Here is a 14,699-nt window from a genome sequence, read left to right on the forward strand (position 1 = left end):
TTAGAATTGCTGGATGTTTTGTTCAGTAATGTTGCAATTTGTTTTTCTACTTCATACAATATTTTGGGCATTGTGTCATCACTAGAGCTGGAATTTTTATGTTGTAGCAAAATATGTACTGTACATAAATATGTAGTGAAAAGCAGGGAAATATGTACATAAATATGTAAAGTCATGAGAGAGAGAGAGAGAGAGAGAGAGAGAGGGAGGGAGGGAGAGAGGGAGAGAGGAAGAGAGAGAGAGAGAGAGGGGGAGAGAGAGAGAGAGGGAGGGAGGGAGAGAGAGAGAGATATATATGTGTGTGTGTGTGCGTGCGTTCGCACTTTTTTTTAAAATAAACATAACATTATTTTCAAAATAATTATTTTCATTGGATTCTACAAACCTTAACCTATTTCCACAAATAGTTTCCGCCATTATTGAGGCACATGTCATTTTCCACAAATAGTTTCCGCCATTATTGAGGCACATGTCATAATGGGGAACCAATTTTTGTATCCCTTCTTCCTAGAACTATGCCACCTGTGATGAAAGCCATGCCTGCACTGCTTCTTTCACATCATGAGCATCGTCACCGAAATGTTTGCCACCGAAGAATTTCTTTAGATGAAACAGGTGAAAACCACTTGGTGCCAAGTCAGGGCTGTAGAGAGAGTTGTCATATCGTTTCCAACCAGATTACATGATGAGGTCTTGGATTTGTTTAACTGGGACAGACAAGGCATTTTGCTCGTTGAATTCTTGCCCAGGAATGCAACAGTCAAGAAAGGCATGTACTATGCAATGCTATGAAATCTATGTTGTCGTGCAGTACAGAACAAAAGGCATGAAATGCTCTCGCGTGGAATCCTCTTGATTCATGACAATGCTAGGTCAGACACAGCCAAATCCAAGACCTCATAGTGTTATTTGGTTGGGAACAATTTAATTTGTCCAGCCTGTTTCTTTATCTGAATTCAACGAGCAAGATGCCTTGTTTGTCCCAAACCCATTCATTTGGTTGGGAACAATTTGACCATTCTCTCTACAGCCCTGACTTGGCACCAAGTGATTTTCATCTGTTTCTTCATCTGAAGAAATTCTTTGGTGGCAAACATTTCGATGAAAATGATGATGTGAAAAAAGCAGTGCAGACATGGCTTTCATAACAGGCAGCATTGTTCTATGACGAAGGAATATAAAAATTGATTTCCTGTTATGACATGTGCCTCAATAATGGCGGAAACTATGAGGCGAAGTAGTTCAAGGTGTGTAGAATCCAAGGAAAATAATATTATTTTATTTTTAAAAACTATCAATACAGTATAACCTCTATTATCCGTGGTAATGAAGGGGGTGGACTGAATGGTTAATCGAAAAAATCGGATAATCCGTACCATAAAAAATGTTTATAAATTGAGTGCATAATATACAATTTCGTAATTTCCTTTGTGGTCTTGTGTTAACGTGCTATATAGTGGATCAGGAGCTCATTAAAAGTTCGGTTGTCAACGACGGGTGTTTAAGGAGGATTGATGTTTGATGATTGTCTGCGGAAAGATAGGAATACGTGAAGTCTCGTGTTGTAGATTTACATACATTATACTTTTTATCCTTGTTCTTTTTTTTTTTAAATCACGTACAGTTGTAATGCAAATTTTCTACTCTGAAGCAGCATTAACCACAATTTCTTCTTTCCCAAACTTCTCAATTATTTGTAATTTTTTTTTTTTATAATTAACACAATACGTTTTCTTTGACAATTGTGAAAGACATTTGCATAGACGTTATACAATACGTTCATTCGAATAGTAGGAATAAGGACTGAATAAATTTACAAGCGTTTGTGGAAATTCTTGGGGTAATTTCTTTGGCAGCAAGTAGTGATTATTTTAAAAGTAATTATGTTTGTTGCCGACAGCGAAGCATTTCTACTACATACTTTGTAATTAGAGTAAAGGCTTGTAATAATCTTCTGTAGAAACAAAACTTAGAGTACTTCATATTTTTTCTGCAGCAAAAAGAAAATAGGAGCTAGAAAAAAAGTCGGATAATCCACCAGTCAGTTAATAGGGTGACGGATAATCGGGGTTTTACTATACTCACTTTAAAATGCGCCTCGTACATTATAATATATTACATTAAACTTTATTATAGATGTTTTCATATTTTGTACAGCATGATTTTATAATAATATGTACTTTACATTTAGGGTGCAGCTATCAAACCAGGTTTTGTGGCTCCAACAGAAACTTTAGAAAAGTCACTGGAAAGTAACACTAATACCCCTAGTTGCTCAGTAGATTCAACAGACGCAGATACAGTACAGCCCTCTACTTCGTCTCAGCCTAGTGATGAGGCTGCGTGTGTTGCTCAAGGTAGTATGTCTAAATGAAACAAATACAGACTCGTATAGAATTTCTACAGAATAATAACTAAATATAATTATACAAATTACAAATGAAAGGAACACGGGAATAACGATCGAGGTCCATTTTAGAAAGTTTCGAGAAAAACGAATTTTAAAGTTAAAGCACTTAATACTTTTAGTGACAATTAAAATTTTATTTCATGTGCCGTCTATGCTTTTCCTTATTTAACAAGTATATTGGTTATACAATATTTTGTTACATAATATATCAATTGAACATTTTCGGCTCTATAGAGCCATCATCAGAAACAAGTAAGCCCATATGTATAATATAAGTACACAGTATATTGCCGTACAAGTAAACTCAATTAATATTAATTAACATGCTTCTGTATAAAATCGATGATTGTATGGCAATAATTACATTATAAATACAAAGCGGCTATGTGGGCCGTATTAGAGTGTTAAAATTGTTAATGATAAAATTACATAAAATACTTTAAAATTATTATAATCAGGAGTAATAGTTGTCCAGTTTGATGCCTGTGTGGATATCCATAATTTGGTAGTAGCTGGGGCAACAATATGGTGAGTGTAGCAGATGTGTTCTTGAACTCACTGAAGACAAAAGGCAACTGCTTGGTGCGCTCCGTGTACAGAAATTACGTAAACTATGTTACAGCTGATGGTGGAAGGGGGGGGAGAATAGTGGTAGGTTGAAAACCCATCACGTGTATTGTGTGCGTTTAGATTAAATAACGGATTATATAAATTTGGAATGTGCTCATTTAAAAGAGGAATACCTAATTTTAATGCCCGGGCTATATGAAAATCTTCTGCTGTAGTGATATATGTACAATTATTTAAAGGGAGAATTACACGTAATGTTTCATTGATATTGGTTAATTCATGACCATTCTCGATAAGATGGGTCGCGAATTTAGATTTTCTCCTGTTGTATTTAAAGTCTGCAACATGTTCATTGAATCTGGTTTTAAAATTCCTACGAGTTTGTCCTATATATTTGTGAGGGCAATTTTTGCACTGTAGCATATATATGCCCCTGTTCTGATGCTTGTCGATTATTTTAATTTTATTGGGTATAATATTATTGAGTTTATTACTTGTTCGGAACACTAGTTCAATGCCATGTTTTTTAAAAAGGTTATTAAGCTGGTTGGAAACTTTACCAAAGTATGTCATAGGGACTCGTTTTTTTAGATGCAGTGGGTTCAATGGCTGAAAAGTTTAGTGTACTGGTTGTGTAGCAATTTGCTTTTTCGCTCTTGAAACAGCTTATTTATTTCTTGCTTATTAAAGCCATTGGACCTTGCTAATTCTGTGATATAAGTGAACTCTTTGTCGAATCGTTTTTTACTTAAAGGCACCATTAATAGTCTATCAATGAGGTATCTAAATTTACTGAGTTTATGTGTCTCGGGGTGATTAGATTCTTTATTTATGGTATGATTTGTAGAAGTAGGTTTTCTAAAAATGTCAAAATTTATCTTGGAATTCATTATAAATATGTGCAAGTCTAAAAAATTTATAGATCGATTTATGGCTTGTTCGGAAGTGAAGCTTATGTTTGAATGTAGCTGATTGAAAGCATTGGTAATGCTGTCGTTGATATTTATATCGTTCTCGTACACGAGTAGCGTATCGTCCACATATCTAACATAAGCTATAATATTGAACTTACTTGAAAGAGCAGGGACATTATTGTTCTCCAAATTTTGCAAAAAAATTTCAGCTAATAAGCCAGAAAGTGGATCGCCCATAGCTAGGCCTTTGTTCTGTGTATATATGACATTGTTAAACTTAAAATAATTTTGTTTCAATGAAGTCTTGAGAATATATATTACTTGGTTTATTAAAGCTGATTCTCATTGGACTTCGGCAAGTTTGGCTTTAATAATATCTAGGGTCACCAACCCACCATATTGTTGCCCCAGCTACTACCAAATTATGGATATCCACACAGGCATCAAACTGGACAACTATTACTCCTGATTATAATAATTTTAAAGTATTTTATGTAATTTTATCATTAACAATTTTAACACTCTAATACGGCCCACATAGCCGCTTTGTATTTATAATGTAATTATTGCCATACAATCATCGATTTTATACAGAAGCATGTTAATTAATATTAATTGAGTTTACTTGTACGGCAATATACTGTGTACTTATATTATACATATGGGCTTACTTGTTTCTGATGATGGCTCTATAGAGTCGAAAACGTTCAATTGATATATTATGTAACAAAATATTGTATAACCAATATACTTGTTAAATAAGGATAAGCATAGACGGCACATGAAATAAAATTTTAATTGTCACTAATAGTATATTAGCTTATCGGTCCCATCATGCCTTTTAAACTTAATACTTTGTTATGTGTGTATTTAATAGAAATTGACGTAGTGGAATGTCAAGAATGATGATTTCTTATTACTAGCAAGACCACATGATAGTACTTCCTTTCCACTATAAGATGGCATTATTAACTCAATTTCGATTTTTGATGGACCTTGATCGTTTTTCCTGTGTACCCTTCAAATGTTATGTGTAACTTTTTTTAAGTTATGAAAGATTTGTAATCTTAGTATCACATAGCCATTGTTTAATGTAAAGGGCGTTATGATTTGCTATTTTAAGTATATTGTAGTCACTATTGTTACTTAAAAACTCTATGTTATGAAGATAATGAACACTTTTTCTCATTATACAGTTCGATGTCTTTACAAAAATTCAATTTTTTTTATCATGTTACCAATTGTGTCTGTGTTATGTAATTTTCATGCTTTGGACTTGCGGTATGGAACGCATACTGCCTGGGAGCTTTATGGGAGAAGGAATTTTCTCATTAAAATTTTGTCAGTTTATGGGACCAGTGCCCACCCAGTATCATGAGAAAAGTAGAGAGCTACAGTGAGTAGTATAACCTGGTCTAGAAAACCAGCTTCAGTGGTTGGAAGGATTGATGTGCTGACTGATTTCCATCTGAATGCAATATCCTAAACGACCATTTCCCCAAAAGGAAAGAATCCCAAATGAAATATTCCGAATCCATTTTCCTGAATATTTCTTTCCCGAATGTGAAATGTTAAATTTTAATAATTGACCATATTCAATTTTAATAGACAAAAATTACTGTAATACCTAAATCAACAAATGAACATAATAATTAATGTATTCATTGTAGTACATATAAGGTGATTTACTTTGATTTTGAAAAATAACATATCATTACCAGCCTTATATTGTTAATACTGTATATGTCTCATTGCTTGGATTCTTTTTTTGCACAATTACCCTCTTTTTTTTTTTTTTCGGCTATACATGTACAGTTCTTCACTTGCGCAACTTTTCCATCATACTTTTGGTGTCGCCCTGTTCCCTCTAAATTTATGCAACTGTCATGTAAAAATTCGGATGGTGTTTTCCGACCATTAGTTGGAAGCATTGTGTCAACATTCACTTATGTTATTGGTATATTACGTCATATTGTTTAAGGCAGCTTCATATTGGTCTCAAATGCATTAGGATGAAAGCATGGTGGCCTTGCAGATCTTCTTCCTCGTGGCTTTTTTGCTGATGTAATTTAGATCAGGTAGTCTAAAACAGACAGCAGTTCATCTGATGCATCTTATTTGAGTTCCAAGAAATCTTTCTTACATCTTCTGTTGGTACAAAAGCCAAACCTAGCATTATGGTATGGTTTATTCTCACTCAAACCTTTGGTCCTGCTGGCCCTTCACATTATAGTATTCAGGCCAGCAGTCCCTTCCGTATACTGTTTACAACTTGCACACTACCCAATGTTAATGACCGACACCTCTTCATCATTTAATGTTCACCCACTATGTCTTTCATGTTCGTTCTCCACACTTCCTATATTTCTGCGTTTATTTACTATTCCTTCTTTCCTTCTAATCCTACCTTCTACTATTTCCTATTCCTAACAACAACATAACAATTACTTTTTCTACTCTGCATTCTGTGTACTTGTGTAAAAAAAGTAAAATTTGCTACTTGTGTATAAAAGTACAATTTACTTTTACAAAGCAATTCAAAATTTGAAGTCCAAAAGCTTTTGTCGGAAAATGTTTTCAATTGGAGGTATAAGTCTGTAGTTACAAATTAATTTTCTTTTACAGAAAAATAGTCTTTTTTTTACCTTTTTCCATGACAGGGTTACATTAATTAGGCAAAGAAATTTGTACAGATATCTCTAAGCTTAAATTGTTTCCTGTGGACATTTTTGATTGAACTTATAATTATGTTCTAGATTTATTAATATTTTTTTAGTTTAATGATCCCGAAGAAATTATGCCTCAAAATATTTAATTGTTCAGAATTTAACTTGTGATAATTTTCTGCAATTGTGATGTAGGGGATTCAGAGGCAGCTGATGTTGAAAGTGGAGCTGTAAGTGATTCAGTGGAATCTAAAGAAGCCAATCTTAATATCACAGATGAAGAGAAAGAACAGAGACTTGCTCTTGGTAAGTTTGTTGTTTTATCTGCAGTATTATGGAAATTCTGTTGTAGATTTATTTATTTATTTATTTTATTCTATAATGTTGCTCGTGCTATTGAAAGATTCATTCATTACTGATACTCTAAGTTGTGTTTGCTGTTTACTTATGTACATGTGTATATTTTAAAATTAATTTATAAAATATCTTGATAGTATGTTTTGTGTTCTTAAACAGAGAGTTGGGTTGCACCGCCTTTACCTTTGGCTAGTGCATCAGGCAGCAACACTTCACAGCAATCACTGGCCAATAAACCATTTCTAGAGATGATAGTCAATACATTGCAATGCTCTGAAAATGACTATGCAGCTTTGTTTGCTCTGTGTTTACTCTATGCTCTTGGACATAATCCAGGTAAAAGGAAAGATATTGATTGTTGGTGAAGATACGCAGAATGTCCAGACAATTTCGAAACTACTTCCTGACTATGCTATAGTCTCTTTTAATTATATCAGTGAACTGTGACTGTGGGAAAATGCAGAAAACAGTAAATACAAACATATTAATTTTCTTAGAGTAGACTCGTGAAGTGACAATCTTCTTCTAAAGTTTTCCCAACAACATGGCGAAATTTTTGTGACATGATTAGATATTTTAACTCGAATATTCACCATTTCATTATGGCGGACTTGTGAGTAATTTCTATTACCCACGGTTGATTCTAATAAATGCTGAGCTCAAACTATACTGGACACTCTGTTTATTATATAGGCACAACTTTCATCTAACGTGATATGTGTTGGCGAGAATAGTAATTGAAATCTGTAATCACTGCTACATACGTGTTACAGTTTCATCCTTTGTGACAGGAGAGATGCAGAAGTTTTGTTCATTTTAATGTCCCTAAAAACTGACATATTTTATTATCTATTAATTTTCGTTAAAATATAAAAATTATAAAAGATCTTGTTTGAATTGAATTCGATTTTGATAATTATTTGGTCTTGAGTTAACATTTACAAAAGACTGTAAAGTATATGTAGTAATGTGTATTTGTAGTGTAATGTACATAAAAACTACATAGGACATATTATGTGATAGTTTTCCCCATCAAAGTCATTTTACTTTTACTTTCTAGTGATCACTCTTATTTACTTATACAAAACAGTCGTTGTGTAGTGTATTCCTAGAAATAATCTAGTATTCGTGATAGACTAATTACCAATATTATTGAAGGAGAAGTACTTCTAATGAGTTCATAAATAATATTTTATTTATATCTAATGGCTGGTACATTGATATTTGATCATTAACCACAAATCTTCAATCAAATATAGTAAATAACAAATACAGAAATCTCATATATAAACAAAGGAGGCCTGGACTGATATCCTATCTTGTTCCTTGCTTCCCAATATTGTTCGCACTCATTGACACCAGTCAAAAGAGAGCAAATTTTAAGGTGATGTCGATCTTGCTGTTTACACAGGGAGCAATAAGGTGTTGTGTGATTCCAAATCGATAAAGATGTTTTATTAGGCAATCATGTCTTCTATGTGATAAGAAGAACACTACTTACTACAGTCCTTCTGGGCCAATCTGGTAGATCTTGAATTAAAGTGTTTTTGTACGATGTTCTGGTTTTGAGTTCTTTAATATGATAGTTATTGAGTTTTCTTTACATATTGTTTGACACCTCAAAATCTGTGCTTCAGTGGCTGACCATGATAATATCTTTGGAAAATATTGGAGTGCAAATGTCAAATGCCTGGCATTAGAAAACAACAACATATTGTTTGACAATTGTGTAATATGAAGAATGTTCTATCTGTGTTTGAAGTGTTGTAGTACCTTTCTTACCTAAGATGTCTACTTGCACATTACCAAAGACCTGACAGTCCTGGTATCACTTGTAGTGTAATTGTTTTATTAGCATTCTAAAAACTCCGTATTATTTTGCAATTTGAAAGTTCTTCAGATGCATTTTCCAGGGAGATAATAGATTGAATTGCAGCTTTAGAGTCAGAGAGTATCATAGTCCTAGTAAAATTATCTAGGTGGCAGGTTAGCTGACATGTATGGCTTCTATCTCACTGTCATAAGCTGTCTTATATTTTCCCACAGCCATGTAGGTGGAGAACAGTTTGCAATAATATATTCCCAACTGCAGCATTTACTTGTCATTTCTATCTTGAGCCATCTGTAGACATATGCAACTAGTCCTCTTCAGGGTAGTTAGAATTGATAGTTTCTACAGCGAGAAGATTTAGTCTCATGGTTTCCACCTTTCTTTTTAATACAAATTATTAAAGATCAAGACTGTAGTTAACAGATGTAATCTGTAATGAGTTTTGTTGTAGTAATTGTGGGCTGATTATCTTGAACTGTGATTTTAGATGTAAGACTTTTTGTATAGAACCCTCTTGAGTTTTCAACCTTCTCTTGATATTTATAGAAGTAATCCAGAAATGATCATCTAGAGTTATTATCAATTTTCCATAAAATAGTGATGTTCGTTCTTCATTCATAAAAAGCAGCATAGCATCAACTGGTGTTGTTTTAACTCCTCCAGTAATCAATCTTAGAACCTAATTTTGAATTTTCTCAATTTTTTTGGAGGTTATGTTCTGATGCTCTTAACAGTGGTTCACAACAATATAGGATTACAGGCAAGACATATAGTTCGTATACTGTGGTCATGTGGAACAAGAACATTCCCATTTACTTCCTGCCAATTGCTTCATGACAGTCATATGTTTCAAGGCTTGATCAGTTATTTTATCAAACTGTGAGTTCCATGTTAGTTCATTGTCAAAAGTAACACATAGGTAGTGAAATTCATCAGTATATGCAATGGCGTGCTGCTTAAAAATCACATTTGGGGTATCGGTTGATGGGCTAGTGAGAAAGACTGATATTTGGTCTTTGTTGTATTTACAGACATATTGTTTTTGTGGTATCATTTATAAATAATATACTTAATTTGATTTTGCTTCACAGGTGTGAACAGAGATCTACTAGATGGGATTTTATTCTTGTCAGAGAAAGCCAGTACAAAGCACTGGTATAATACTTTATTAGCAGAGAAGCTTATTAGGATAATATCAACTAGCTGTCAGCCAAGTGAGTGTGATTTCGTGATACAATATCTGAAGACAAACATGATTTAAAACTATTGTGAGACAAATTGAATTCGCTTTTATTACTGTAGACTACTACAAGTTCTTTTGAACTGTTTGTATTCAATTGTCGGTAATATTTTGGTGAAAGAATGTGAGTACTAATGTTAATCTTTCTGGGTTTGTATTATTTTGCTCTTCATTTACTGTTGATTGAAGTGGAACCTAAGAATTGAGGAACTCATTTTCAAAATATCTCTTGTCCAGTTGATAACAAAAATGATCTTTCTGTGTCCAGGCATTCTTCAAATATAACTTTACATAAAACTGTCATGATTTGACTTCAGAATGCCCTCTAAACCACTAAAATCTTGCTTTAAAAGTGACTATTGGAATGAACTGACTCCTGTAAACAGCAAAAATTGCGACAAAATATTAGTTACAGCTTTGGAATCTGAGAGTCTAATGCTCCCATTTGATTCTAAATGCACCCAACCTCTTTGTTTTCATAATATCTCTTGCCTAGCTGGTAAGAAATTTTAGATCTAAAATCGTTTTTCGTGATTTCCCACAAAGTTATGGGAATGGACAAAGGTCATTTTGAAAATAAGCTCTTCAATTATTCTTTGCTAGTTCAAGCACTGTAATGGGTTGAGAAAAACATATGATTGCACTACAAGATTCAGAATCCTGACAAAATGTGGAATGATCAAAAGTAGAAGTTCGAAATACGAGCCACAGTAATGATGTCTGTGAAAAAGTGTTTCTTCTCAAAATCGTAGAAGTGTAAAATGGACCCACAGTTATACACTTTTTTAAGTCTTTAGTGAAATCTTGCTGTAAAATATATGAAGTACATGTAATGTTTTAAGTTACGTAATTGTACACTTTCTGACTTTATAGATTGCCGTGTTCGATTAGTGACTCTAGAATTGAGTATCCGATTGTTGACGCAACTTGTCATGAAAAATGGACAGAGTTATCTTCATGATGCCCATTTGGCTGCTATCGAAGGTGCTAAAGAAGAGAGTACTTGTCTTCTTCGCAATTTTTATAAGGTAATAGATTGTTGTTACAGATACTTTTTTCCAATATGAATATTCACTGAACTCTAACCATCTCATGTAAACATATTTCAAATACAAAGTTTTTTTTTTTTTTTCCTAATTATCAAGAACACTGTAATTTTTGTAACACTGCTATAGTCAAGAACGATATTTAGAACGTTAGAAAACTTAGCATTCCAAAGAAGAAACAATATAAGAAATGCTAGTATTTTACTCATAATTCATTATAACGTACAAGACACCATTTGATCTCTTCTTTCATATATGTTATATATGGTTTTGGAATATTTACTTCTTCAGAGTGAAGAAATCTTTCTGGACATGTTCGAAGATGAGTATAGTGAGATGCAAAAGCGCCCACTCAACGTTGAGTGGTTGATGATGGATTCCAATATCTTGCTTCCTCCTACAGGAACTCCTATGACAGGCATTGAATTCAACAAGCGACTACCATGTGGAGAGGTAATTTTTGTTGTATTAAAATCATTTTAAAATTGTTTCAGTTTCGTATGGCTTTTGTTGTAGTAGATCATTATTGAATATATTTTTCATTTAATATAATGTTCTTTGACTCGTGTCAGTTTCAGAATTCTTATTGTGAGCTTGTTTATTTTTTGGTTAAAAGTTTAAGTAAATTCTAATGAAGGAACTTGCTTTGACACTTGTTACATTATGCAGTAGTAGAAATAGGTTTTGTGTGTGCGTGCACGTGCGTGTTTTTTATTATTATTTAAACATACTAAAACATTTCTAATATTCTACATGTAATATTCAGTAATCAGAATTCGCAGTTCTTTTGTTTTTAGTGAAGTGTGGTTATGTTGACTAAGAGTTGTTCATACCATTTCAAATATTTCATCTGTTTTTATGTAAAGCAGTTACACCAAAGAAAATGTTTAAATATGAGACATAAATAAAATAGCCTACTGTAGATCTCAAGTGATCATCATCCATCATACTTACCAATCTGAACTTTGTAGATGCCTGTTCAGACTTCAGAGTAAAAAAAAATGTGATTGAAATGAACTTCAAGTAAAATTGTTACTTTATCTTTTTAATGAATGTTCAGTGATAATAATATTACAAACATCATTTGTTGTAGATGGAATGATGACTGAAAAAGTAAAGGAAATTTTAAAACGACTTGAAAGCCTGAATATTTACAGTTGTTAGAGAAAGGAATCCATTACAGTGGACAAAAGACTGGTCTAGGTGTTCGACCTCCAAAGGGTTTGTGAACATTAAAGCACAAATGTTTAGATACAGATGTTATAAATGAAAGATGTCTCGAATAAGTGAGCTTGGAAAGTGATGCATTTTTCCTATTTCCACGATGTAATATATTTAAAAACTTCAGATTGTGAAAATCTATTTTTTTTATTTATTTTGCATATAATATTCATTCACTTGCAATTTATTATGATGTTATTAATAGTTTATAATTTATCTGAAATGATAATGTCATAATGTAATTGAGAAGTATAAAATTCGAATAATAGAGTTCCTGTGGTAGGTGCTAGGGGTTCTCAAGCTGTGCATGGTGATGCTCTGTTGCATTGCCGATCTTTGTTTGGAATGTCATGGCCAAAAGAATAACTAAAATTTATAATGTATAGTGGAACACCACAAACAAATTTTCGTTACGTATATATATTTATTTTGTTATAATTTTGTATTTTTACATTTAAAAGAATACAATCTAGTAATGTAAGTGACTATTTTCTTTTAAAAAAATACCATCAGATCCAATTTGGGCAATTTTTTTTTTATTTTGGCTATAGAGTCATCACATGAGAATATGTGAAGTGTGAAGGGTGGCATGGTCTCAGAAAGTTTGAGATGTCCTGGTCTAGACAATTTTCCTGTCAATGCAGGCTGTCTGGATTCGAGTCCTGGGTAAGCCAGGGAGTTTTCATTAAAAAATCATAGTGAGACTTGTGATGAACAAGATCGAAGTTAGTTTTTCTCGGGGTTCTCCCATTTCACTAATACAGACATTGACATCATTTCATAATGATTCCTCTGATTACAAGTTGGCATTATGTGGAGGAAGCTGGTGAAAATAATGTGGGGTTGTCTACATGCACAGAATACAAAGAGTGCCTTAATGCAGTCAGTGTGAGTGAGAAATGAATCTGAGTTGAGTGTTAGTTTAATATGATAGTTTAGGCAGACATTCACACAAGAGCAGCAATTCATACCAATTCAGAAAAAAAAAAAAAAAAGAGAGAGAAAACAGATTTTGACAACAAGAATATTCATATAAAATTTGTTTCAAATTGTCATTTCAAGTAATTTCATTCTTAACTTCAATAACAAATATATTAATATCATTAACAACGTGAATAATGCCGTAGGTAGAGAGAGCAAGGCGTGCCATTCGTGTGTTCTTCCTAATTCGGGAACTGTCCTTGATGCTGGCAATGGAATCTGAGACGCAGTTACCATTGACTAACCCCCAGTCCTGCGTTCAGGTCAACAATGTGTTGGATCTAAGTAAGTTCGCAATTTTTATCGAAACTTTGATTTCAGTTTCACTTACTATTTATTTTTAAATTCGCATGTGTGACACAATAGAGATCATATCATGCTCTAAAAATTCTATGTTGAATTTATGTCTGAAATGTGCATTTTTATTGTGAGTGAATTACATGAAGCATTTAATAAATTTAAATGATTTGTTTGTTTGACAGTAATTTTCTCTTAACTAGATAATATGTACTGTTGTATTAACAAAATGAATGTTTTTCTTCTGAGTTTACATAATCAAGGGGAGGTCCTAGGCCTCAAAATTAATTAGAATTTGCACACATCTTTCTTGTCTTTGTCATTAATGAAACTTGCACTATAAAATTATATTAGATTGGGTTTAGAGTAGAATAGATTAGCATAGAATAGAATAAAATTAGTTCAGTTATTACAATGGATCCTGCACATTACATTAATTCCATAAACCAAGACAAAACGCCCTGTTTTTCATACCAATGTCAGTTCTTTATCAGCGGCAATATATTAGCCAGGATCTCTTGATAGTTACTGCACTTTGGAAAATGTAAGGACAGACTACAGAATATAAATCAGTTCAGTTTCGTAGTAATACTTGTAACATATAAAGATAATTTAACATGAATCGTTTGTACCATTTTAAGTGTTGTACATTAAGGAGAACTGATTTAATTTTGTATTGTTGGTTGTAGCAAAACATCACATTTTATACACGTTTAAGGGGAAGGTAATATTCCTAGTTTTAGTTTGTGTTATATTTTTTCCAGATAACAGCGACTTAATTGCTTGTACAGTAGCTAACAAAGAAGGCTCAAAGATTCGTCGTTTCCTTGTGATGGATGTAATACAGTTGATTCTGGTTGAACCTGACACTCGACGCCTTGGTTGGGGTGTTGCTAAATTTGTTGGCTTTTTGCAGGTCTGTGAAAATTTCTTGATTTCAGTATAGAATTTATTACTTTTTATGTATTGGAAGAGTATGTGTTAAAAGTACAGATTTATGTATCTTGCGTGTTTAATCGCTTTTATTTTTTTTTATTATATGAAAGATTAATATCATCTACTTTCATAGTTTTTTTGTGCCATTCTGTTCTCATTGAGGATTATGAAGCAACGCTAGACATCCATAAGTTGTGCTACACAAGGAATTGGAGAACAAACACATGCAA

The 14,699-nt window shown here is 32.9% G+C and overlaps 1 protein-coding gene across 4 annotated transcripts in view; it reads left to right on the forward strand.

Moving 5' to 3' along the window:
* Positions 1 to 14,699, forward strand: part of ema (C-type lectin domain containing ema) — a 43,582-nt gene that overhangs the window by 11,035 nt on the left and 17,848 nt on the right. For all 4 annotated transcript variants that reach the window (XR_011332707.1, XR_011332708.1, XM_069829181.1 and 1 more), the window contains exons 8-15: positions 2,192 to 2,357; positions 6,756 to 6,866; positions 7,077 to 7,253; positions 9,840 to 9,962; positions 10,862 to 11,016; positions 11,326 to 11,487; positions 13,383 to 13,521; positions 14,298 to 14,449. Coding sequence is in view for 2 of the 4 variants with exons in the window: in XM_069829181.1 (XP_069685282.1) it covers positions 2,192 to 2,357; positions 6,756 to 6,866; positions 7,077 to 7,253; positions 9,840 to 9,962; positions 10,862 to 11,016; positions 11,326 to 11,487; positions 13,383 to 13,521; positions 14,298 to 14,449 (1,185 nt within the window). In the remaining 2 variants the exon portion in view is untranslated. The remainder of the gene's footprint in view (positions 1 to 2,191; positions 2,358 to 6,755; positions 6,867 to 7,076; positions 7,254 to 9,839; positions 9,963 to 10,861; positions 11,017 to 11,325; positions 11,488 to 13,382; positions 13,522 to 14,297; positions 14,450 to 14,699) is intronic.

Source organism: Periplaneta americana, chromosome 6, assembly GCF_040183065.1.
Source record: "Periplaneta americana isolate PAMFEO1 chromosome 6, P.americana_PAMFEO1_priV1, whole genome shotgun sequence".
NCBI lineage: Eukaryota > Metazoa > Arthropoda > Insecta > Blattodea > Blattidae > Periplaneta > Periplaneta americana.